This window comes from Myiozetetes cayanensis, unplaced genomic scaffold (genome assembly GCF_022539395.1).
Source record: "Myiozetetes cayanensis isolate MyiCay16 unplaced genomic scaffold, myiCay2020 scf112, whole genome shotgun sequence".
NCBI classification, from domain to species: Eukaryota; Metazoa; Chordata; class Aves; order Passeriformes; family Tyrannidae; genus Myiozetetes; species Myiozetetes cayanensis.
In genome coordinates, this window is record NW_026086738.1 from 58,134 (window position 1) to 84,057 (window position 25,924).

At 59.5% G+C, this 25,924-nt stretch overlaps 1 protein-coding gene across 1 annotated transcript; it reads left to right on the top strand.

The window, feature by feature from the left end:
• The first annotated feature begins 758 nt into the window (after window positions 1-758).
• On the top strand, window positions 759-25,514 carry ARHGAP35 (Rho GTPase activating protein 35). The gene is made up of 8 exons (XM_050306100.1): window positions 759-923; window positions 10,081-13,955; window positions 16,235-16,379; window positions 18,204-18,281; window positions 20,136-20,267; window positions 21,950-22,055; window positions 24,684-24,708; window positions 25,164-25,514. The coding sequence occupies exons 2-8, from the start codon at window positions 10,251-10,253 to the stop codon at window positions 25,512-25,514; spliced, it is 4,542 nt and encodes a 1,513-aa protein (XP_050162057.1). The 5' UTR covers window positions 759-923; window positions 10,081-10,250.
• The last annotated feature ends 410 nt before the right edge of the window (window positions 25,515-25,924 follow it).

The window sequence follows — 25,924 nt, forward strand, 5'->3', positions numbered from 1 at the left end:
CCCGGTTCTTGCCGCCCTCTCCCCACCCCTCAAACTCCCGTTCCTCTCGTTCTTCCTCCCGTTCCTCGAGCCCCTCCCGGTTCCGCTCCCTCGCCTCCCCCTCACGCCGCTCCTTCCCCTGCCGCCGCCAGGGGGCGCCTGAGCACAGACCGCGCGTGCGCATCCGCCGCGCTCCCTCTGCCCGCCCCGGTGCCGGTGCCGGTCCCGCCCACTCCCCCGCCCTTCCCGGTTCCTGCCGCCCGTCCCTCCTCCTCCTCCCCCAGACACACCTGCCCCTCACGGCGTTCCGGGAACTCCCCGATCCGTCCTGCCCGTCCCGTTCCCCCTCCGCCCCTCCCGGTTCCGCCCTTCCCGCCGCCGCCAGGGGGCGCCCCAGCCAGGAGACCCCAACACACACACCCCGACTGCGCGTGCGCACCCACCGCCCTCCCGCCTTCCCCTTGGCCCCTCCCACTCTCCCTTGGCCACTCCCCTCAACTTTGGCCACGCCCCCTCCCCTCCCTCCGCTCCCCCCTCTTCTCTCGCCGTTCCCCCCAAAATTCCCGCCTCTCCCGATCCCGCCCCCACCTCCCGTTATCCCCCCGCCCATCCATCCCCATCCCGAGCCCCTCCTCCCGTTATTCCCCCTCTCTCTCCCATCCATCCTGAGCCCCTCCTGCCGCGCACGCGCCCCCGTTCCTGCTGTTTCCCCCTTCCCCTCAGCGCGGGAGGCGGAGGGAGAGGAGGAGGAGGAGGAGGAGGAGGGGAGGAGGAGGAGGAGGAGGAGGAGGAGGAAGGAGCCGCCGCCATTACAGGCCGAGCCCGCCCCGGCGGCCCCGCCGCCCTCGCCCCGCCCGCCGCCGCCGCCCCGGAGAGCGGGGACATGGCGCCTTCTCCCGCCGCCCCCGGCCCGGCCCGACGCCGCCGCCGCCGCCGCCTCGCCGGTAAGAGAGACAAACAAACCCCCTTTTCCCTCCGCCTCCACCTCAGAAATCCCCCCACACCCTCCCGCTCTACCCCTCACAAACCCGACCAACCTCCCTCCTCCCTCCCCCGGCCGCGAACAATGGGCTGCCCCACCCCCGCCCGCCGCGCGCCCGCCGGGCCGGACCACGGACCCCGCGGGGGCAGGGGAAGGAAGGACAAACCCCCACCCCATTAAAACGCGCGCGCGCGCCGGGGATGGGGGGCGAGGAGGGGAGACCCCCCCTAATCCCACCCCAACCCCCCTCCACCGGGAATGGGGGCGCTGGGGAGGGCAGGCCCCTTGCCTTGGGGAGAGGGGAGACCCCCCGGCTGAAGGGGAGGGGCGCGGAGGGGAGACCCCCCCCCCCCCGTTATGGGAGGGGTGAGTCCCCCCCCAATAGGGGAGGGGTATTGGGATGAGAAACCCCCCCTATTAGGGGAGGGGAGACCCCCCCTTTAAGAGAAGGCTATTGGGAGGGGAGACCCCCAATTAGGGGATGAGCAGTGGGAGAAGAGACTCCTCTGTTAGGAGAGGGGAGACCCCCCACCCATTAGGGGAGGGGAGACCCCCCATTAAGGGAGAGGTATTGGGATGAGAGACCCCCAATTAGGGGAGAGATACTGAGGGGGAAGACCCCCCCCTAATTAGGGGAGAGGAGACACCCCCCCCCCATTTAAGGGAGGGGAGACCCTGCATTAGAGGAGTGATTCAGGAGGAGAGACCACCCCCCTTATTTATTAGGGGAGGGGTCCAGGGAGGGGAGACCCCCTCAGATGGGCCGGGTGACCCCTCCTAAAGACCTCTCCATGGGAAGGTGACCCCCCAATTTAGGGAGGAGGAGAAGTGAGACCCCTCCCCAAAATATCAATACCCCCCCAGCAAGGGGGTGGAGGGAAGAGACGTCCCCCCTTCCTCTCCATTAAGAACTTGGGGGGCTTCTCCCCCTTCCCCAAGCAAGGACCCCCTTTTATGGGGGAGGGTCTACCCTGCTTTGGAGGGGGGGGTGATCACCCTATCTCCCCACTTTTGGGTGGGTGGGGAGGGTGAGAACAACAACAACCCCTCCCCAAATTTGTGCCCTGTGAAAGGAGGGTTCCGAGGGGGACCCCCAGACCCACCTTCCCCCTCCTCAGCCCCCCAAAACTGGGTGAGTGTGTGGGTGGGGTGTGTGTTTGTGTCTCTTTTTGGGGTGTGGGATCATCCCCCTTATTCCCACCCCATCCCCTTTTCCCAAATTTTCCTCCCCCCTCCCAACTCACCTTCCCCCCTGGCTTTTCCTGCGGGGGCAGCGACTCCAATTTCCCCTAAACCCCCTAGGACCCCCGGGCCGGGATTCTCCATCCCCCGTGTCCTGGGAGGGATTCGATGCCCCCGGCGATCAAAAAAGCGCCTTTTGATTCCCGTCGGGAATCGCCGGCGGGAGCCGGAGCCTCGCACAAAGATTCTTTCTCTGTGGGGGCTTTTCCAGGGAAACGGGGGCTCTGATTCCTCTGGGAATAGAAAAACCCCTGGGGGGTTGGGGGGGGTTAGTTCTTCTCCCCCCCTCTCCCCATTCCCTCAGGAATTGGGGGTTTTCAATCCCGGGCCGGCCCCGGTGATGGGATTTTTTTGGATGGTTCCAGGTCGTTGCTTTCCTGGTTTATCCCGGGATTTTAAACGGGGAAAGCCCAAAAAGGTGCTGAGGTTCCTCCAGGGTCCCACTGCCCTCTGATCCTCCTGGATTCAGAGGAGCTGGAGGAGGGTCCTGTGCTCCTTCAGGATTGGGACAGATCTTGGCAAAATCCATTTCAATTCCCTTTTCCTCCTATTCTGTTCCCCCTCTCTCCATCCTCATTCCCATTCCCAGAGGCTTCGGGAGATCCCATTTTTTTCCTTTGCCACCCCCCAAAATAACCCCCAGAAGTCCCGATTTTAGGATTTTGGGCGCTCCCAGAGCTCCTGGTGCCGGGTTGGAGGTGGGATTTGGGGAGTTGGGATCCGTGTCCTGACCTTTCCTTCTCTGACTTCGTGGATTTTCCAGCTGGGAATCAGCACAGGGGGATTGGTGGAGGGGTTGGGTTGTTCTGGGTGCTGTGGAGCCGTTCCTGGGTGGGATGGGTGGTCCATCCCAGTATGGATCCATTCCTGGGTGGGATGGATGGTCCAGGCTGCTCTGGATCCATTCCTGGGTGGGATGGATGGTCCATCCCAGTGTGGATCCATTCCTGGGTGGGATGGATGCTCCATCCCGGTGTGGATCCATTCCTGGGTGGGATGGATGGTCCATCCTTGGCTCTGGATCCATTCCTGGGTGGGATGGATGGTCCATCCTTGGCTCTGGATCCATTCCTGGGTGGGATGGATGGTCCATCCTTGGCTCTGGATCCATTCCTGGGTGGGATGGATGGTCCATCCCTGGCTCTGGATCCATTCCTGGGTGGGATGGATGCTCCATCCCAGTGTGGATCCATTCCTGGGTGGGATGGATGGTGCATCTTGGTGTGGATCCATTCCTGGGTGGGATGGATGGTCCATCCCTGACTCTGGATCCATTCCTGGGTGGGATGGATGGTCCATCCCAGTGTGGATCCGTTCCTGGGTGGGATGGATGGTCCATCCCAGTGTGGATCCATTCCTGGGTGGGATGGGTGGTCCATCCTTGGCTCTGGATCCATTCCTGGGTGGGATGGATGGTCCATCCCTGCTCTGGATCCATTCCTGGGTGGGATGGATGGTCCAGGCTGCTCTGGATCCATTCCTGGGTGGGATGGATGGTCCATCCCAGTATGGATCCATTCCTGGGTGGGATGGATGGTCCATCCCAGTGTGGATCCATTCCTGGGTGGGATGGATGGTCCATCCCGGTGTGGATCCATTCCTGGGTGGGATGGATGGTCCATCCCAGTATGGATCCATTCCTGGGTGGGATGGATGGTCCAGGCTGCTCTGGATCCATTCCTGGGTGGGATGGATGGTCCATCCCGGTGTGGATCCATTCCTGGGTGGGATGGATGGTCCATCCCAGTGTGGATCCATTCCTGGGTGGGATGGATGGTCCATCCCTGGCTCTGGATCCATTCCTGGGTGGGATGGATGGTGCATCCCAGTGTGGATCCATTCCTGGGTGGGATGGATGGTCCATCCCTGGCTCTGGATCCATTCCTGGGTGGGATGGATGGTCCATCCTGGCTCTGGATCCATTCCTGGGTGGGATGGATGGTCCATCCCTGGCTCTGGATCCATTCCTGGGTGGGATGGATGGTCCAGGCTGCTCTGGATCCATTCCTGGGTGGGATGGATGGTCCATCCCAGTGTGGATCCATTCCTGGGTGGGATGGATGGTCCATCCCAGTGTGGATCCATTCCTGGGTGGGATGGATGCTCCATCCCTGGCTCTGGATCCCATCTGGAATGGAGGGATGGAGGGATGGATGGATGGAGGAATGGATGAGTGAATGAAGGGAGGGATGGATGGAGGGATGGATGGAGAAAAGAACAGACGAGTGGATGGAGGGATGGGTGGGTGGTTGGAGGGATTGAGGGATGAAAGGAGGGATGGATGGATGGATGGATGGAGGGATGGATGGATGGAGAAAACAGACGAGTGGATGGAGGGATGGGTGAGTGGTTGGAGGGGTGGATGGAGAAGGGAATGAAGGGATGGATGGATGGAGAAAAGAACAGAGGGAGGGATGAATGGAGGGATGGATGGAGAAGGGAATGAAGGAGTGGATGGAGAGAGGAATGGATGGAGAGAGGAGCAGAGGGAGGGATGGATGAGTAGGGGGATGGAGAGATGGATGGAGGGAAGCATGAATGGAGGGCTGGATGGGTAGGTGGATGGATGGAGAAGGGAATGAAGGGATGGATGCAGGAATGGAGGGATGGATGGAGAAAAGAATAGAGGAATGGATGGAGGGAGGGATGGATGTGTAGGGGGATGGATGGATGGATGGATGGAGGGAAGGATGCATGGATGGATGGAGAAGGGAATGAAGGGAAGGCTGGATGGATGGATGGAGAGATGGATGTGTGGATGGAGGGATGGATGCATGGATGGAAGGAGGGATGGAGAGCAACCCCATTCAGAAGGCCTTGGCAATGCTGGGACGTGACCTAGATGCTCCCAGGCTGCAGGTCCAGATTTCAGGGAGCAGCATTCCCAGGACACCCCAGAGCTTGGGAACAGCATTCCCAGGACATTCTGGATTGCAGGGAACAGCATTCCCAGGACACCCCAAATTTCAGGGAGCAGCATTCCCAGGACACCCCAGAGCTTGGGAACAGCATTCCCAGGACACTCCAGATGTCTGGATCCCAGACTGGAGTTTTGGGATCCCAAACTGCATTTCCTGGATCCCAAACTGGAGTTTTGGGATCCCAAACTGGATGGGATCCCAGACTGGATGGGATCCCAAACTGGATGGGATCCCAAACTGGATGGGATCCCAAACTGGATGGGATCCCAAACTGAATGGGATCCCAGGCTGGAGTTCTGGGGATCCCAAACTGGATGGGATCCCAGGCTGGAGTTCTGGGGATCCCAAACTGGATTTCCTGGATCCCAAACTGGAGTTTTGGGAATCCAAACTGGATTTCCTGGATCCCAAACTGGAGTTTTGGGATCCCAAACTGGATTTCCTGGATCCCAGACTGGAGTTTTGGGATCCCAAACTGGATGGGATCCCAGACTGGAGTTTTGGGAACCCAAACTGGATGGTATCCCAGACTGGAGTTTGGGATCCCAAACTGGATGGGATCCCAGACTGGAGTTCCTGGGATCCCAGACTGGATGGGATCCCAAACTGGAGTTTTGGGAACCCAAACTGAATGGGATCCCAGACTGGAGTTTTGGGGATCCCAAACTGGATGGGATCCCAGACTGGAGTTTTGGGATCCCAAACTGGATTTCCTGGATCCCAGACTGGAGTTCTGGGGATCCCAAACTGGATGGGATCCCAGACTGGAGTTCTGGGGATCCCAAACTGGATGGGATCCCAGACTGGAGTTCTGGGATCCCAAACTGGATGGGTTCCCAGACTGGAGTTCTGGGGATCCCAGACTGGATTTCCTGGATCCCAGGCTGGAGTTTTGGGATCCCAAACTGAAGGGAATCCCAGGCTGGAGTTCTGGGGATCCCAAACTGGATTTCCTGGATCCCAGACTGGAGTTTTGGGAATCCAAACTGGATTTCCTGGATCCCAGACTGGAGTTCCTGGGATCCCAGACTGGATGGGATCCCAGGCTGGAGTTCTGGGGATCCCAACCTGGATTTCCTGGATCCCAGACTGGAGTTTTGGGATTCCAAACTGGATGGGATCCCAGGCTGGAGTTCTGGGGATCCCAAACTGGATTTCCTGGATCCCAAACTGGAGTTTTGGGAACCCAAACTGAATGGGATCCCAGACTGGAGTTTTGGGGATCCCAACCTGGATTTCCTGGATCCCAGACTGGAGTTCTGGGGATCCCAAACTGGATGGGATCCCAGACTGGAGTTCCTGGGATCCCAGACTGGATGGGATCCCAGACTGGAGTTCTGGGATCCCAAACTGGATGGGTTCCCAGACTGGAGTTCTGAGGATCCCAGACTGGAGTTCCTGGATCCCAGGCTGGAGTTTTGGGATCCCAAACTGAAGGGAATCCCAGGCTGGAGTTCTGGGGATCCCAAACTGGATGGGATCCCAGACTGGAGTTTTGGGGATCCCAAACTGGATTTCCTGGATCCCAGACTGGAGTTCTGGGGATCCCAAACTGGATTTCCTGGATCCCAGACTGGAGTTTTGGGATCCCAGACCGGAGTCCCTCTCTGTGCTGACCCCAGGGAGGGTGAGGATCGCTCAGTCCCGGCTCTGACAGGGTTTGGGAAACTCCTTTAACCGAGCAGATCATTAATTCCAACCCCAGGATCCCGGGATCGTCACCTGGCGACAGAAAACACCTTTTTATGAGTTTTTTTTTGGTTTATTTTGGGGTTTTTTTGGTGTCCTTTCTTCGCTGCCAAATCCCCGAGGAGGAAACGAGAGCTGAAATTTTTTTTTCCACCCCTCTCCCTCCCTTCCCTTCACCTCTCTGCTTGGCTGGGAATTACTGGAGTGGGTCCCTCCTTCCTGGTGCTCCCGGGGTGGACTTTGGTGTCAATGAGTAACTCCTGACTCAGGGATTTTATTTCGGGGCACGAAGCGAAAGCGCCGCGCGCGGGGACGGCCCCGGAGCAGCAGGAGGGACACCCTCGGGGGGGGGTCCTCGGGGTGAGCTGAGGGGGCTCCCGAGGGTGGGAGAGGAGGGGGAGAACATTCCCAACCTCCTGGATTCCTGGGAATTGTGTGGTGGGGGGTTCCTTGTCCCCATTCCCGGCACGTGGTGGGAACGGGGCCGGGGTTGGGGGGGGGAGGGATCCCCCAAAGCTGCTGTTCCATCTCCCCAAACCTTAAGTGGTGTTTTTTTTTTAGGGGAGGGGGTGTCAAAGGTTGGTTTTAAAAGCTCTGGAGCTGCTGGGAATTCCTTCCCAGGAATTCCTTCCCAGGGATTCTCCAAAGTGTATGTGGGGGGTTAAGTGTTGTTTGCTTGGATTTCTGTAGTTCTGGGTGTGCTGGGGTTGTGATTTTTGGGGTGTATTTGGGCTGCTGGGAACAGGCAAGGTGGAAGTGGTGGAGGAGCTGCCTCTGGAATTTGCTTCTGCTCCCAAAATCCCGCCGTGGAATCCCAGGAGAGAACGGGGCAGCTTCTCCACCCCGGGGGGGAAAAAAACCCTGAATTTCACCCCAAATTTCCCGGTTCTCGGGCACTGCTGCCACCAGGCCACGTCCCATGGGTTGTTCCCGAATCCAGAATTCCCTGGGAATGGGATTGGGATCCCCTGTGCCTCCCCCTGGAGTTCTGGAGTCGCTGCCTTCGCTCGTGGCAGGGTTTGGGCTCCGCAGTCGGTGGCTCCACAACTCAAGGTGGAGGTGGGGGGGGGAGGCATTTCCTGCAGAAAATTGGGAAAATCCCTTTGGAATGGGGAGCAGGGAAGGCCCAGGAGGCTCCATGGAGTCCGGGATGCCCCCCTTGCTGCGGGAGATCGAGGTGTTTGGGATCCAGGTGGTTCCAAAGCTTAATTTTAGGAAGATCCCCACGATCCTTTTCCGGGTCTTTCCTCTCCCTGGAGGGTGGTGTGAGAAAATCCAGCCCCAGGAGGGAATTCCTGCACCCCTGTGACATTCCCACTTGGATCAGGGAGGTGGGAGCAGCAAGGCAGGATCAGGGGCAAGATCAGGACACTCTGGATCCCCTCCAGGATCGGGGAGGGGGGGGCTCAGCACCCACCCAGGGTTGTCCCTCGGGAAGGTGGGGGGGGATTGAGGGATAACCTGGAATGAGGGCGGCATTCCCAGCGGGATCCCCCGGGGAGGGAGTGACTGCTCCTGCCCAGCCAGGGCCGGGTAATTAGCGGGAGTAATTAAAGGCCTGGCAGCAGAGCACCCACGTGCTCCGGGTGCCACCCCCGGGGAGGGACACGCGCCACCGATAAGGGACATTCCTGGTGACATTCCCAGGGAATGGGGGAGCTGGGAATTCCCAGGGCACTCCCCCCAAATCCTGGGAACACCCCAAATGCTCGTGTTCCACCCCAAATCCACCCCAAATCCTCATGTTCCACCCCACATCCACCCCAAACCCTCGTGTTCCACCCCAAATCCACCCCAAACCCTCGTGTTCCACCCCAAATCCACCCCAAACCCTCGTGTTCCACCCCAAACCCTCGTGTTCCACCCCAAACCCTCGTGTTCCACCCCAAATCCACCCCAAACCCTCGTGTTCCACCCCAAACCCTCGTGTTCCACCCCAAACCCTCGTGTTCCACCCCAAACCCTCGTGTTCCACCCCAAATCCTCAAGTGTTCCACCCCAAACCCTCGTGTTCCACCCCAAACCCTCGTGTTCCACCCCAAACCCTCGTGTTCCACCCCAAACCCTCGTGTTCCACCCCAAACCCTCGTGTTCCACCCCAAACCCTCGTGTTCCACCCCAAACCCTCGTGTTCCACCCCAAACCCTCGTGTTCCACCCCAAACCCTCGTGTTCCACCCCAAACCCTTGTGTTCCACCCCAAACTCTCCTCCGCTCCACCTCAGAACCCCCCCCAGTTAATCATGGAGGGTTTTTGGGGTGGAGGGACCCTCATAGCAACCCCCCAGTCAATCACGGAGGGTTTTTGGGGTGGAGGGACCCTCAGGGGTCCCCCAGTCAATCATGGAGGGTATTTGGGGTGGAGGGACCCTCAGGGACCTTCAGAGTTTACCCGAGAAGCCACCAGTGAGGGGTTGGGGGCTGTGCCCACCACGGTGAGCCCTCTGTTGGGTGGGTAAACCATGAGTGAGTGTTGGGGGGCTGTGGTGAAGCCGTGCCCACCACGGCGAGCCCTTGGTTGGGTGGGGACTCTGTGCCCACCACGGTGAGCCCTTGGTTGGCTCTTGAAGCCATCAGTGTGGGTTGGGGGGCTGTGGTGAAGCCGTGCCCACCACGGCGAGCCCTTGGTTGGGTGGGGACTCTGTGCCCACCGTGGTGAGACCTTGGTTGGGTGGTGAATCTGTGCCCACCATGGTGAGCCCCCCATTGGGTGGTGAAGCCATCCATGAGTGTTGGGGGGTTTTGGTGAATCTGTGCCCACCACGGCGAGCCCTTGGTTGGGTGGGGACTCTATGCCCACCCTGGTGAGTCTCCAGTTAGCTGGTGAGTCTGTGCCCACCATGGTGAGACCTTGGTTGGGTGGGGACTCTGTGCCCACCACGGCGACCCCTTGGTTGGGTGGGGACTCTGTGCCCACCCTGGTGAGTCTCCAGTTAGCTGGTGAGCCCTTGGTTGGGTGGTGAAGCCATAAGTGAGTGTTGGGGGGCTGTGGTGAAGCCATACCCACCATGGCAAGCCCTTGGTTGGGTGCTGAAGCCGTGAGTGTGGGTGCTGAAGCCACAAATGAGCGCTGGGGGCTGTGGCGAACCCTTGCCCACCACGGTGACCCCTTGGTTGGGTGGTGAAGCCACAAATGAGCGCTGGGGGCTGTGGCGAACCCTTGCCCACCACGGCGACCCCTTGGCCGGGTCCGACCCCTCCCCACCACCCCCTTGGCCGGACCCCCAAACCGCTGATCCCATCTCATTCTCTCTCTCTCTGCCCCAAGGGGGACTCGCCGGCCGCCCAAGGACGGGGAGCAGCACGGACTGAGGCGCCGCCGGCCCGGCCGGGATGGGAGCGAGGAGCGCCCCGTCCCCGGCGCCCTGAGCGCCGCCCCCCGAGCCGCGGAGCCCTCTCGGCAAGCAGCGAGTGAGCCGGGGACAGGATGTGCGCACAATGATGATGGCCAGGAAGCAGGACGGCCGCATTCCCACCTACAGCGTGAGCGTGGTGGGGCTGTCGGGCACCGAGAAGGAGAAGGGGCAGTGCGGCGTGGGCAAGTCCTGCCTCTGCAACCGCTTCGTGCGGCCCAGCGCCGACGAGTTCCACCTGGACCACACGTCGGTCCTCAGCACCAGTGACTTCGGGGGCAGGGTGGTCAACAATGACCACTTCCTCTACTGGGGGGAGGTGGTGCGGGCGCTGGAGGAGTGCGTGGAGTGCAGGATGCACGTGGTGGAGCAGACGGAGTTCATCGACGACCAGACCTTCCAGCCCCACCGCAGCACGGCCCTGCAGCCCTACATCAAGCGGGCGGCGGCCACCAAGCTGGCGTCGGCCGAGAAGCTCATGTACTTCTGCACCGACCAGCTGGGGCTGGAGCAGGACTTCGAGCAGAAGCAGATGCCCGACGGCAAGCTGCTGGTGGACGGGTTCCTGCTCTGCGTCGACGTCAGCCGGGGCATGAACAGGAACTTCGACGAGCAGCTCAAGTTCGTGTCCAACCTCTACAACCAGCTGGCCAAGACCAAGAAGCCCGTGGTGGTGGTGCTGACCAAGTGCGACGAGGGCGTGGAGCGCTACATCCGCGACGCGCACGCCTTCGCCCTGGGCAAGAAGAACCTGCAGGTGGTGGAGACCTCGGCGCGCTCCAACGTCAACGTGGACCTGGCCTTCGGCACCCTGGTGCAGCTGGTGGACAAGAGCCGGGGCAAGGCCAAGATCATCCCCTACTTCGAGGCGCTGAAGCAGCAGAGCCAGCAGATCGCGGCGGCCAAGGACAAGTACGAGTGGCTCGTGAGCCGCATCGTCAAGAGCCACAACGAGGCGTGGCCCAGCGTGAGCCGCAAGATGCTGCCGTCGCCCGAGTACCAGGACTACGTGTACCTGGAGGGCACGCAGAAGGCCAAGAAGCTCTTCCTGCAGCACGTGCACCGCCTCAAGCAGGAGCACATCGAGCGCCGGCGGAAGATGTACCTGGCCCTGCTGCCCCAGGCCTTCGACGCCCTCATCCCCGACCTGGACGAGATCGACCACCTGGGCCGGGGCAAGGTGGAGAAGCTGCTGGAGGCCAAGCCCGACTTCCTCAAGTGGTTCGTGGTGCTGGAGGAGACGCCCTGGGACGCCACGAGCCACGTGGACAACGTGGAGAACGAGCGCATCCCCTTCGACCTGATGGAGACCCAGCCCGCCGAGCAGCTCTACGAGGCCCACCTGGAGAAGCTGAGGAACGAGCGCAGGAGGGCGGAGATGAGGAGGGCCTTCCGGGAGAACCTGGAGACGTCGCCCTTCGTCACGCCCGGGAAGCCCTGGGAGGAGGCCCGGAGCTTCATCATGAACGAGGACTTCTACATGTGGCTGGAGGAGTCCGTCTACATGGACATCTACGGCAAGCACCAGAAGCAGATCATCGACAGGGCCAAGGAGGAGTTCCAGGAGCTGCTGCTGGAGTACTCGGAGCTGTTCTACGAGCTGGAGCTGGACGCCAAGCCCAGCAAGGAGAAGATGGGCGTCATCCAGGACGTGCTGGGCGAGGAGCAGCGCTTCAAGGCCCTGCAGAAGCTGCAGGCCGAGCGCGACGCCCTCGTCCTGAAGCACATCCACTTCGTGTACCACCCCACCAAGGAGACGTGCCCCAGCTGCCCAGGCTGCGTCGACTCCAAGGTGGAGCAGCTGCTCAGCTCCCGCTTCATCCGGCCCTCGGAGCGCAACCAGAGGAACCTGCTGCTGGACTCGGGCGTCGACAGGATCAACCTGGTGATCCTGGGCAAGGACGGGCTGGCGCGGGAGCTGGCCAACGAGATCCGGGCGCTCTGCACCAACGACGACAAGTACGTCATCGAGGGCAAGATGTACGAGCTGTCGCTGCGGCCCATCGAGGGCAACGTGCGGCTGCCCGTCAACGCCTTCCAGACGCCCACCTTCCAGCCCCACGGCTGCCTGTGCCTCTACAACTCCAAGGAGTCGCTGTCCTACGTGGTGGAGAGCATCGAGAAGAGCCGCGAGTCCACCGTGGGCCGCCGGGAGAACCACCTGGTGCACCTGCCCCTGACGCTGGTGCTGGTCAACAAGAGGGGCGACGCGAGCGGCGAGACCCTGCACAGCCTCATCCAGCAGGGCCAGCAGATCGCCAGCAAGCTGCAGTGCGTCTTCCTGGACCCGGCGTCGGCCGGCATCGGCTACGGCCGCAACATCAACGAGAAGCAGATCAGCCAGGTCCTCAAGGGCCTGCTGGACTCCAAGCGCAACCTCAACCTGGTGGGCTCCACCCCGGGCCTCAAGGAGCTGGCGGACGTGGACCTGCGCATCGTCATGTGCCTCATGTGCGGGGACCCCTTCGGCGCCGACGACGTCCTGCTGCCCCTGCTGCAGGCCCAGCCCTACCGGCCCGGCGGCGGCGGCGCCGGCGGCGGCTCCGTCCTGCTCGAGCTGGCCGTGGGGCCGCACCGGCGGCGCACGGAGCTGTCGCTGCTGTCCTACCACTCGTCCTTCGGCGTCAGGAAGAGCCGCCTGGTGCACGGCTACATCCTCTTCTACTCGGCGCGGCGCCGGGCGTCGCTGGCCATGCTGAGGGCCTTCCTGTGCGAGGTGCAGGACATCGTGCCCGTGCAGCTCGTGGCGCTCACCGACGGCTCGGCCGACATCCTGGACAACGAGGTGAGCCGCGAGCAGCTGGCGGAGGGCGAGGAGATCGCCCAGGAGATCGACGGCCGCTTCGCCGCCGTGGCCTGCGGCCAGCCCGTGCAGCACAAGCTGGAGCTCTTCCAGCCCTTCTTCAAGGACGTGGTGGAGAAGAAGAACGTCGTGGAGGCCACCCACATGTACGACAACGCGGCCGAGGCCTGCAGCACCACCGAGGAGGTCTTCAACTCGCCCCGCGCCGGCTCCCCCCTCTGCAACTCCAACCTGCAGGACTCGGAGGAGGACGCCGAGCCCCCCGGCTACAGCCCCTTCCGCGAGGAGCCCGCCGTGCCCGCCCTGCCCAAGGACCACTCGAAGCTCTCCATGGAGCTGGAGGGCAACGACGGGCTGTCCTTCATCTCCGTCGTCAGCACTTTCGAGAGCAAGCTGAACAACAAGGTGCCTCCCCCGGTGAAGCCCAAGCCCCCCGTGCACTTCGACATCAAGGGCGACCTCTCCTACCTGGAGCAGGCGCAGCGGGACGGCCAGAGGAGGTCGGTGTCCTCGGGGGGGTGGCTGCCCGCCGACTGCTTCGACCCCTCGGACTACGCCGAGCCCATGGACGCCGTGGTGAAGCCGCGCAGCGAGGAGGAGAACATCTACTCGGTGCCCCACGACAGCACCCAGGGCAAGATCATCACCGTGCGCAACATCAACAAGGCGCAGTCCACCAACGGCAGCGGCAACGGCTCGGACAGCGAGATGGACACGAGCTCCCTGGAGCGCGGCCGCAAGGCCCCGGCGGCCGCCAAGCCCACCCTGTACCGAGCCCGCTGCCCCCGGCTCGGCCGCTTCGCCGGGTACCGGCCCAGCCTCAGCCTGGGCAGCGACGACGAGCTGGGGCCCGGCCGCAAGAAGGACGAGGAGCAGAGCTCCCAGGGCTGCTACAAGGGCGACAACGCCGTCATCCCCTACGAGGCGGCCGACGGGGAGGACCCGCGCAGGAGGAACATCCTGCGCAGCCTCAGGAGGACCACCAAGGTGTGTCCTGGTGAGGGGGGGGAGTTTGAGGGTCCTGGAGAAGCTGTAGGTGGTGTTTTGGGTCACTCCTGGTTGGATCAGGGAATGTTCTGAGCTGGGAGGGATCCAGGAGGGTCATGGAGTCCAATTCCTGAGGGAATGGTCCATCCAGGAGGAGGAACATCCTGCACAGCCTCAGGAGGACCACCAAGGTGTGTCCTGGGCTGGGGGTGGAGAAGGTGTTTTGGGGTCACTCCTGGTTGGATCAGGGAATGTTTTGGGTCACTCCTGGCTGGATCAGGGAATGTTTTGGGTTGAGAGGGACTCCCAGTGGTCGTAGAATGGTCCATCCAGGAGGAGGAACATCCTGCGCAGCCTCAGGAGGACCACCAAGGTGTGTCCTGGTGAGGGGGGGGAGTTTGAGGGTCCTGGGGAAGGTGTTTTGGGGTCACTCCTGGTTGGATCAGGGGATGTTTTGGCTCCTGGTTGGATCAGGGGATGTTTTGGATTGGGAGGGATCCAGGAGGGTCACGGGATGGTCCATCCAGGAGGAGGAACATCCTGCGCAGCCTCAGGAGGACCACCAAGGTGTGTCCTGGGCTGGAGGGGTTTGGGGGTCCTGGAGAAGCTGTAGGTGGTGTTTTGGGGTCACTCCTGGTTGGATCAGGGAATGTTCTGAGCTGGGAGGGATCCAGGAGGGTCATGGGATGCTCCATCCAGGAGGAGGAACATCCTGCGCAGCCTCAGGAGGACCACCAAGGTGTGTCCTGGTGAGCGGGGGGAGTTTGAGGGTCCTGGAGAAGCTGTAGGTGGTGTTTTGGGGTCACTCCTGGTTGGATCAGGGAATGTTTTGGGCTGGGAGGGATCCAGGAGGGTCATGGAGTCCAATTCCTGAGGGAATGGCCCATCCAGGAGGAGGAACATCCTGCACAGCCTCAGGAGGACCACCAAGGTGTGTCCTGCGGTGGGGGGTGGAGAAGGTGTTTTGGGGTCACTCCTGGTTGGATCAGGGGATGTTTTGGCTCCTGGTTGGATCAGGGAATGTTTTGGGTTGGGAGGGATCCAGGAGGGTCATGGGATGCTCCATCCAGGAGGAGGAACGTCCTGCGGAGCCTCAGGAGGACCACCAAGGTGTGTCCTGAGGTGGGGGGTGGAGAAGGTGTTTTGGGGTCACTCCTGGTTGGATCAGGGGATGTTTTGGCTCCTGGTTGGATCAGGGAATGTTCTGAGCTGGGAGGGATCCAGGAGGGTCATGGGATGCTCCATCCAGGAGGAGGAACATCCTGCACAGCCTCAGGAGGACCACCAAGGTGTGTCCCGGTGGAGGGGGGAGTTTGAGGGTCCTGGAGAAGCTGTAGGTGGTGTTTTGGGGTCACTCCTGGTTGAATCAGGGAACGTTTTGGGTCAGGAGGGACTCCCAGTGGTCGTAGAATGGCCCATCCAGGAGGAGGAACGTCCTGCGCAACCTCAGGAGGACCACCAAGGTGTGTCCTGGGCTGGAGGGGTTTGAGGGTCCTGGGGAAGCTGTAGGTGGTGTTTTGGGGTCACTCCTGGTTGGATCAGGGGATGTTTTGGCTCCTGGTTGGATCAGGGAATGTTTTGGGTCGGGAGGGACTCCCAGTGGTCGTAGAATGGCCCATCCAGGAGGAGGAACGTCCTGCGCAACCTCAGGAGGACCACCAAGGTGTGTCCCGGTGAGGGGGGGTTTGGGGGTCCTAGAGATTCTGAATTATCCAAAATTCTTTAAAACAACCCCTCAAAACCAGTGAAAAACGAGCAGAAATTGAAGGAATTGTAAAAGGGCAGAAAATGTTGAAACAACCCCCAAAATAGTGAAAAATGAGAGGAAATTAAAACAATTATAGAAGGGCAAAAAATGTTAAAACAACCCCAAAACCAGTGAAAAACCAGTGGAAATAAAGAGAATTATAGAAAGGGAGAAAACGTTAAAACGACCCCAAAAAACAGTGAAAAAACAGTGGAAATAAAGAGAATTATAGAAAGGGAGAAAATATTAAAACAATCCCAAAAACAGTGAAAAACGAGCAGGAATTGAAACAATTATAAAAAGGCAGAAAACGTTAAAACGACCCCAAAAAGAGTGAAAAATGAGCAGAAACAGAATTCTCCAAAGGCAGAAAAGGGATCTAAACTCATTCGAAATGAACCAAAAAACATCACCAAAAAAAAAAATTGCTAAAAAGAACCAAAACCTCCCCCTCCGAAATCCGGAAGAACCCCCCAAAAGACAACAAAAAAATGGGATAAAATGTTGAAAAATATTCCCAAATTCCTCGCAGAAACCAAAGCCCAAGCCCAGGCCCTCCATCACCAAGAGCACGTGGGAGAGCAGCTACTTCGGGGTGCCCCTGGCCAGCGTGGTGTCCCCAGAGCGGCCCATCCCCGTCTTCATCGAGCGCTGCATCGAGTACATCGAGGCCACCGGTGAGTTCCCCGCCTGGCCTTTGGGGTTTTTTGGGAACAACCCCCCCGGGGGGCTCTTCCCGGGATCCCGCGGCGTTCCCTGGGGGAAGGAAGTTTGGTGTTCCCATGGGAGGAGGAACCTCCTGGAGAAGCACCAACCTTGGGGTTTTGGGTCCCACCCCAGACCCTTCAGGGCTGATCCTGTTTGTGGGACCCTCTTTTGGGCTCCTCAGGTTTTTTGGGAAACATCAACCCCTTCCCTGGATCCTTCGTTATTCCCTCTGAAAAGGAATTTTGTTATTCCCTGGGAGAAGGAATTTGTTGTTCCCATGGGAGGAGGAACCTGCTGGGGAAGCACCAACCTTGGGGTTTCAGATCCCATTCCAAGCTATTCAGGGCTGACCCTGTTTGTGGGACTCTCTTTTGGACTCCTCAGGATTTTTGGGAAGAGCCCCAGGGTTCTTCCCGGGATCCCGCGGCGTTCCCTGGGGGAAGGAAGTTTGGTGTGCCCTGGGAGGAGGAACCTGCTGGAGAAGCACCAACCTCGGGGTTTTGGGTCCCATTCCAAGCTATTCAGGGCTGACCCTGTTTGTGGGACCCTCTTTTGGGTTCCCCAGGTTTTTTGGGAAGCATCAACCCCTTCCTTGGATCCTTCGTTATTCCCTGGGAAAAGGAACTTTGTTGTTCCCTGGGAGGAGGAATTTGTTGTCCCCTGGGAGAAGGAACCTCCTGGAGAAGCACCAACCTCAGGGTTTTGGGTCCCACCCCAGACCCTTCAGGGCTGGCCCTGTTTGTGGGACCCTCTTTTGGGCTCCTCAGGTTTTTTGGGAAGCATCAACCCCTTCCCTGGATCCTTCATTATTCCCTGGGAAAAGGAACTTCGTTATTCCCTGGGGGAAGGAATTTGTTGTTCCCATGGGAGGAGGAACCTGCTGGGGAGGCACCAACCTTGGGGTTTCAGATCCCATTCCAAGCTATTCAGGGCTGATCCTGTTTGTGGGACATTTTTTGGGAAGCATCAACCCCTTCCCTGGATCCTTTGTTATTCCCTGGGAAAAGGAACTTTGTTATTCCCTGGGGGAAGGAATTTGTTGTTCCCTGGGAGAAGGAATTTGTTGTTCCCCTTGGGAGGAGGAACCTGCTGGAGAGGCACCGAGCTCGGGGTTTTGGGTCCCACCCCAGACCCTTCAGGGCTGATCCTGTTTGTGGAACCCTCTTTTGGACTCCTCAGGATTTTTGGGAAGCATCAACCCCTTCCCTGGATCCTTCATTATTCCCTGGGAGAAGGAACTTTTGTTATTCCCTGGAGAGGCACCAACCCTGGGGTTTTGGGTCCCACCCCAGACCCTTCAGGGCTGATCCTGTTTGTGGGACATTTTTTTGGGTTCCCCAGGTTTTTTGGGAAGCATCAACCCCTTCCCTGGATCCTTCATTATTCCCTTGGAGAAGGAACTTTCGTTATTCCCTGGAGAGGCACCAACCCTGGGGTTTTGGGTCCCACCCCAGACCCTTCAGTTCTGCTGAGGGTGGCACCTTTTTGGGCTCCTCCTTCCCCTCCCCAGGGGTTGCCAGTGCCAAATTCTCCACCTGGGACAGCCCAAAATGAGCTCCAGGCTTTTATTCCCTCTGGAATTTTTCCCTGGAGGGGGAGACAGCACCAGGAAAGGAGGGAAGAGGCAGCTCCTTCTCGTTCCTTTGGGTTTGTTTTTTCTCTTTTGGCCCCAGAATCCCAGGCTGAAGTTAATCCTGACCTTTGGCAAACTTTGGGAAGGGCAGGGAAGGGAGAAATCCGGGATTTTGGGGTGAGGGGGAAGATGGGAATGAGGTTTGTGCTGTCCCCTGCAGGGCTGAGCACCGAAGGGATTTACCGGGTCAGCGGCAACAAGTCGGAGATGGAGAGTCTGCAGCGGCAGTTTGACCAGGGTAAGGCACCTGGGCACCCCAAAAATGGGTCTGGGCACCCCAAAAATGGGCCTGGGCACCCAAAAAATGGGTTTGGGCACCCCAAAATGGGTTTGGGCACTCAAAAATGGGCTTGGGCACCCAAAAATGGGTCTGGGCACCCAAAATGGGCCTGGGCACCCCAAAAATGGGCTTGGGCACCCCAGAAATGGGTCTGGGAACCCCAAAAATGGGTCTGGGCACTCAAAAAATGGTCTGGGCACCCCAAAATGGGTCTGGGCACTCAAAAAATGGGTCTGGGCACCCCAAAATGGGCCTGGGCACCCCAAAAATGGGCTTGGGCACCCTAAAAACAGGCTTGGGCACCCTAAAAATGGGTCTGGGCACCCCAAAATGGGTCTGGGCACCCTAAAAATGGGCTTGGGCACCCAAAAAATGGACCTGGGTACTCCAGAAATGGGCTTGGGCACCCAAAAAATGGGCTTGGGCACCCAAAAAATGGGCTTGGGCACCCCAAAAATGGGCTTGGGCACCCCAAAAATGGGTCTGGGCACCCTAAAAATGGACCTGGGCACCCCAAAATGGGTCTGGGCACCCCAAAAATGGTTCTGGGCACCCCAAAACGGACCTGGGCACCCCAAAAATGGACCTGGGCACTCAAAAATGGGCCTGGGCACCCTAAAATGGACCTGGGCACCCCAAAAATGGACCTGGGCACCACAGAAATGGGCCTGGGCACCCCAAAAATGGACCTGGGTACCACAAAAATGGGCTTGGGCACCCCAAAAATGGGCCTGGGCACCCCAAAAAAAAGATTCCAGGTTGATTTTGGGGTCTGTGCCCCCCCAAACTCCTCCTTGAGCTCCTTGGGGGGTGTTTTTTGGGTCTGAGCCCCCCCAAACTGCTCCCTGGGAGAGAATTTTGGGATCTGTGTCCCCAAAACTGCTCCCTGGGAGGGAATTTTAGACTCTGTGTACCCCAAAACTGCTCCCTGGGAGGGGATTTCGGGCTCTGAACCCCCCAAAACTGCTCCCTGGGAGGGAATTTTGGGCTCTGAGCCCCCCAAACTGCTCCCTGGGAGGGAATTTTGGGATCTGAGTCCCCCAAACTGCTCCCTGGGAGGGAATTTTGGGCTCTGAGCCCCCAAACTGCTCCCTGGGAGGGAATTTCGGGCTCTGAGCCCCCCAAACTCTTCCCTGGGAGGGGATTTTGGGCTCTGAACCCCCCCAAAACTGCTCCCTGGGAGGGAATTTTAGACTCTGTGTACCCCAAAACTGCTCCCTGGGAGGGGATTTCGGGCTCTGAACCCCCCAAACTACTCCCTGGGAGGGAATTTCGGGCTCTGAGCCCCCCAAACTGCTCCCTGGGAGGGAATTTTGGGATCTGTGTCCCCCAAACTGCTCCCTTTGAGGGAATTTCGGGCTCTGAGCCCCCCCAAAACTGCTCCCTGGGAGGGAATTTTGGGTTCTGAACCCCCAAACTGCTCCCTGGGAGGGAAATTCAGGCTCTGAACCCCCCAAACTGCTCCTTGGGAGGGAATTTCGGGCTCTGAACCCCCCCAAACTGCTCCTTGGGAGGGAATTTCAGGCTCTGAGCCCCCCAAACTGCTCCCTGGGTGGGAATTTCAGGCTCTGAATGCCCCAAAACTGCTCCCTGGGAGGGAATTTTGGGATCTGTGTACCCCAAAACTGCTCCCTGGGAGGGAATTTCGGGCTCTGAACCCCCCAAAGTGCTCCTTGGGAGGGAATTTCATGCTCTGAACCCCCCAAACTGCTCCCTGGGTGGGAATTTCAGGCTCTGTGTCCCCCAAACTGCTCCCTGGGTGTGTTTTCGGGGTGTGACCCCCCCAAATTCCATCCCTTTTCTCCCCCCCAGACCATGGGCTGGACTTGGCCGAGAAGGATTTCACGGTCAACACGGTGGCCGGGGCCATGAAAAGTTTCTTCTCGGAGCTGCCGGAGCCCCTGGTGCCCTACACGATGCAGGCCGAGCTGGTGGAGGCCCACAGTGAGTCTTGGGGGGCCTGACCCCCTAATTTACCCCCTTAATTAACCTGCTTTTGCTTAATTAGCCCCTCACAGTGATGGTCCCACTCCCCCAATCCCAGATTCTTCCCTCCCCACCCCTGTCCTGGTTGTGCCCTGGGGTTGTTTGGGGGGGCATACAATGATCTGGGGGCCTGACCCCCCAATTTACCCCCTAATTTACCCCCTTAATTAACCTGCTGTTCCTTAATTAGCCCCTCACAGTGATGGTTCCATCGCTGGAATTCCCCCAATCCCAGATTCTCCCCCCCCTCCCAGTCCTGGTTGTGCCCTGGGGTTGTTTGGGGGGGCAAATGATGATCTGGGGGCCTGACCCCATTAATTAACCCCACCCATCTCATTTGCTTAATTAGGCCCTCCCCTGGTGGTCCCAACCCTGGAATTCCCACCCCCCAATTCCAGATTCTTCCCCAGTCCTGGTTGTGCCCTGGGGTTGTTTTGGGGGGGCAAACGATGATCTGGGGGCCTGACCCCCCCTAATTAACCCCATTAATTAACCTTACTAATAACCCCACCCACCTCATTTGCATAACTAGCCCCTCCCACTGCTGATCCCAACCCCTGAATTCCCACCTCCCAATCCCATTCCTGGCTGGAGATGCTCCCCCAGTCCTGGTTGCTTTTGGGGGTGTCGATGATCTGGGGGCCCTGACCCCTTAATTAACCCTGTTAATTAACCCCACCCACCTCATTTGCATAGCTAACCCCTCCCACTGCAGATCCCACCTCCCAACCCCAGACTTTCCCCCCCTCAGTCCACGCTGTGCCCCCCGAGGGTGCTTTTTGGGGGGGTGATTTTTGAGGGTGATTTTTAGGGGGTGATTTTTTGGGGGTGATTTGGGGGATGATTTTTGTGGGGATGATTTTTGTGGGGTGATTTTTAGGGGGTGATTTTTGGGGTAATTTTTGGGGGTGATTTTTGGGGGTGATTTTTGAGGGTGATTTTTGGGGGTGATTTTTGAGGGGTGATTTTTGAGGGGTGATTTTTGGGGGTGATTTTTGGGGGTAATTTTGTTGGGGGTGATTTTTGTGGGGTGATTTTTGGGGAGTGATTTTTGTGAGAGTGATTTTTGGGGGGTGATTTTGGGGGTGATTTTTGAGGGTGATTTTTGAGGGGGTGATTTTTGAGGGGTGATTTTTGAGGGTGATTTTTGGGGGTTGATTTTTGGGGGTGATTTTTGGGGGTGATTTTTAAGGGTAATTTTTGGGGGTGATTTTTGTGGGTGACTTTAGGGGTGATTTTGGAGGAGTGATTTTGGGGGTGATTTTTGGGGGTGATTTTTGGGGGGTGATTTTTGAGGGGTGATTTTTTGGGGTAATTTTTGGGGGGGTGATTTTTGGGGGGTGATTTTTGTGGGTGATTTTTGGGGGGTGATTTTTGGGGGTGATTTTTAGGGCGGTGATTTTTGGGGGGTGATTTTTGAGGGTAATTTTTGGGGGGGTGATTTTTGGGGATGATTTTGGGGGGTGATTTTTTGGGGTTGATTTTTGTGGATGATTTTTGAGGGGTAATTTTTGGGGGGTAATTTTTAGGGGGTGACACCCACGACCATCTTTCCGGCCCCCAAAATCCCAGCCCTCAGAGCGGGAATTCCGTGGGGGAGGCAATTCCAGGGCCCCAAATTCCCGTTTTCCCCCTGGCAGAGATCAACGACCGGGAGCAGAAGCTGCAGGCGCTGCGGGAGGTGCTCAGGAAGTTCCCCAGGGAGAACTACGAGGTCTTCAAATACGTCATCGGACACCTCCACAAGTGGGTCTGGGGGGGCCTGGGGGCACCCCAAAAACCTGGGCGGGGCTCTGGGGGCACCCCAAAAACATGGGGGAACCCCAAAAACCTGGGGGCACCCCAAAAACCTGGGGAAGGCTCTGGGGGAACCCTAAAAACCTGGGGGCACCCCAAACACCTGGGGAGGGCTCTGGGGGAACCCCAAAAACATGGGGGAATCCCAAAAACCTGGAGGAACCCCAAAAACCTGGGGAGGGCTTTGGGTACACCCCAGAAACCTGGGGGAACCCCAAAAACCTGGGCAGACCTCTGGAGGCACCCCAAAAACCTGGGGGAACCCCAAAAACCTGGGAAGGGCTTTGGGGAACCCCAGTACCCATTGTCACTGTGGGAATCCCAAAACTTGGGAAGGGCCTTGAACTCGCCCATTGTCCTGTCCCTGTGTCCCCATTGTCCCCCTGTCCCCATTGTCCCCATGTCCTTGTCCTTGTCCCCAGGGTGAGCCACAACCACCGAGTGAACCTGATGACCAGCGAGAACCTGTCCATTGTCCCCCTGTCCCCATTGTCACCATTGTCCCCCTGTCCCTGTCCCCATTGTCACCCTGTCCATTGTCCCCATTGTCCCCTGTCCTCACTGTCCCCTGTCCTTGTCCCCAGGGTGAGCCACAACCACCGTGTGAACCTGATGACGAGCGAGAACCTGTCCATTGTCCCTCTGTCCCTGTCCCCATTGTCCCCCTGTCCCTGTCCCCCCAGGGTGAGCCACAACCACCGTGTGAACCTGATGATGAGCGAGAACTTGTCCCATTGTCCCCATGTCCCCATTGTCCCCCTGTCCCTGTCCCCATTGTCCCCCTGTCCCTGTCCCCATTGTCACCATGTCCCTGTCCCTGTCCCCATTGTCCCCCTGTCCCTATTGTCCCCCTGTCCCTGTCACCATGTCCCCCTGTCCTTGTCCCCATTGTCCCCCTGTCCCTGTCCCCATTGTCACCATGTCCCTGTACTTGTCGCCATTGTCACCATGTCCCCATCTGTCCCCCTGTCCATTGTCACCATTGTCCCCTGTCCCTGTCCCCATTGTCCCCTGTCCCCATTGTCCATGTCCTGTCCTTGTCCCCAGGGTGAGCCACAACCACGAGTGAACCTGATGACGAGCGAGAACCTGTCCATTGTCCCCCATGTCCCCACTGTCCCTGTCCCCATTGTCCCTGTCCCTGTCCCCACTGTCCCTGTCCCCATTGTCACCATGTCCTTGTCCCAGGGTGAGCCACAACCACCGTGTGAACCTGATGCGGCGAGACCTGTCCATTGTCCTGCCCCTGTCCCTGTCCCCATTGTCCCCTGTCCTGTCCCCATTGTCCCCTGTCCCTGTCCCCATTGTCCCCTGTCCTCACTGTCCCCTGTCCTTGTCCCCAGGGTGAGCCACAACCACCGAGTGAACCTGATGACCAGCGAGAACCTGTCCATTGTCCCTCTGTCCCTGTCCCCATTGTCCCCCTGTCCCTGTCCCCCCAGGGTGAGCCACAACCACCGGGTGAACCTGATGACCAGCGAGAACCTGTCCATTGTCCCCCTGTCCCCATTGTCACCCTGTCCCTATTGTCACCATGTCCCTGTCCTTGTCCCCAGGGTGAGCCACAACCACCAGGTGAACCTGATGACGACAGAACTTGTCCATTGTCCCATGTCCATTCCCTGTCCTGTCCCATTGTCCCCATTGTCCCCCTGTCCCCGTCCCCATTGTCACCATGTTCCTGTCCTTGTCCCCAGGGTGAGCCACAACCACCATGTGAACCTGATGACGAGTGAGAACCTGTCCATTGTCCCCATGTCCCTGTCCCCATTGTGTCCCTGTCCCTGTCCCCATTGTCACCATGTCCCTGTTTCCCCCCCAGGGTGAGCCACAACCACCGTGTGAACCTGATGACGAGCGAGAACCTGTCCATTGTCCCCATTGTCCCCCTGTCCCTGTCCCCATTGTCCCCATGTCCTCACTGTCCCCCTGTCCCTGTCCCCATTGTCACCATGTTCCTGTCCCCATTGTCACCGTGTCCCTGTCTCTGTCCCCATTGTCACCATGTCCCTGTCCTTGTCCCCAGGGTGAGCCACAACCACCGTGTGAACCTGATGACGAGCGAGAACCTGTCCATTGTCCCCATGTCCCTGTCCCCATTGTCCCCTGTCCCTGTCCCCATTGTCCCCCTGTCCCTGTCCCCATTGTCACCATGTCTCTGTCCCCATTGTCACCATGTCCCTGTCCCCATTGTCACCATGTCTCTGTCCCCATTGTCACCATGTCCCTGTCCTTGTCCCCAGGGTGAGCCACAACCACCGGGTGAACCTGATGACCAGCGAGAACCTGTCCATTGTCCCCCTGTCCCCCTGTCCTCACTGTTCCCCTGTCCTTGTCCCCAGGGTGAGCCACAACCACCGTGTGAACCTGATGACCAGCGAGAACCTGTCCATTGTCCCCCTGTCCCCATTGTCACCATGTCCCTGTCCCCATTGTCACCCTGTCCATTGTCCCCATTGTCACCATGTCCCCGTCTTCACTGTTCCCCTGTCCCCATTGTCACCATGTCCCTGTCCCTGTCCCCATTGTCACCATGTCCCTGTCCCCATTGTCACCATGTCCCTGTTTGCCCCCCAGGGTGAGCCACAACCACCGGGTGAACCTGATGACGAGCGAGAACCTGTCCATTGTCCCCCTGTCCCTGTCCCCATTGTCCCCCTGTCCCCGTCCCCATTGTCCCCTGTCCCCATTGTCCCCCTGTCCCTGTCCCCATTGTCACCCTGTCCCTGTCCCCATTGTCCCCATTGTCCCCTGTCCTCACTGTCCCCTGTCCTTGTCCCCAGGGTGAGCCACAACCACCGTGTGAACCTGATGACGAGCGAGAACCTGTCCATTGTCCCTCTGTCCCCATTGTCCCCCTGTCCTCACTGTCCCCTGTCCTTGTCCCCAGGGTGAGCCACAACCACCGAGTGAACCTGATGACGAGCGAGAACCTGTCCATTGTCCCCCTGTCCCCATTGTCACCATGTCCCTGTCCCTGTCCCCATTGTCACCATGTCCCCATTGTCACCATGTCCCTGTTTGCCCCCCAGGGTGAGCCACAACCACCGTGTGAACCTGATGACGAGCGAGAACCTGTCCATCTGCTTCTGGCCGACGCTGATGCGGCCGGACTTCAGCACGATGGACGCGCTGACGGCCACCAGGACCTACCAGACAATCATCGAACTCTTCATCCAGCAGTGCCCCTTCTTTTTCTACAACCGGCCCCCTCGAGCCCCCCGGCCCCGCCGCCGCCGGCCCCCCCCCAGCTCGCCCTCCTCCTCCTCCTCCTCCGTGCCCCCCTCGTCACCACCGCTGTCACCACCTCTGTCCCCACCCCTTCCCCGCCCCGGCGCCGCCCTCGCCCCCGGACCCCCTCCGTCGCCGCAGTCGCCCGTCCAGCCCCTGGAGCCGCCGTCGCTCTGAGCGACCTCCCCCTCTCTGCACCCCCCAAAAACACAAAAACTGGAGCTGAGCCCCCACCCACCCCACACACCACCCAGCACCGCCCCACGCCGGCCTGGGGGCTCTCGGACACCCCCACACCCACCCTGGACGCCCACCCTGCAGACTTTGTGGCTTGGACACCCACGCCCCCACCCTGGGGTGGGGCCAGGGGTGGGGCTGGAATGGGGTGGGAGGCTGGGGGTTGGGGACACGGCCAGGGGGGGACGGGGCTTGGCCAGTGGGACCTGAGGCACGGCCAGCGTGGGCTGGGGGGGCCCCAGCCTTGGCCAGGGTGGCCCCAGGCGCGGCCAGCGGGACCTGAAGCGAGGCCAGGGTGGGCCAAGGCTTGGCCAGGGTGGGCCAAGACTTGGCCAGGGTGGCCCCAGACT

Coding starts and splice junctions, on each gene's coding strand:
- ARHGAP35 (XM_050306100.1), top strand. CDS start 10,251: ATGATGATGGCCAGGAAGCAGGACGGCCGCATTCCCACCTACAGCGTG. Junction 13,956..16,234: donor GCCTCAGGAGGACCACCAAG/GTGTGTCCTGGT, acceptor AATTCCTCGCAG/AAACCAAAGCCCAAGCCCAG. Junction 24,709..25,163: donor GCCACAACCACCGGGTGAAC/CTGATGACGAGC, acceptor CACCGTGTGAAC/CTGATGACGAGCGAGAACCT.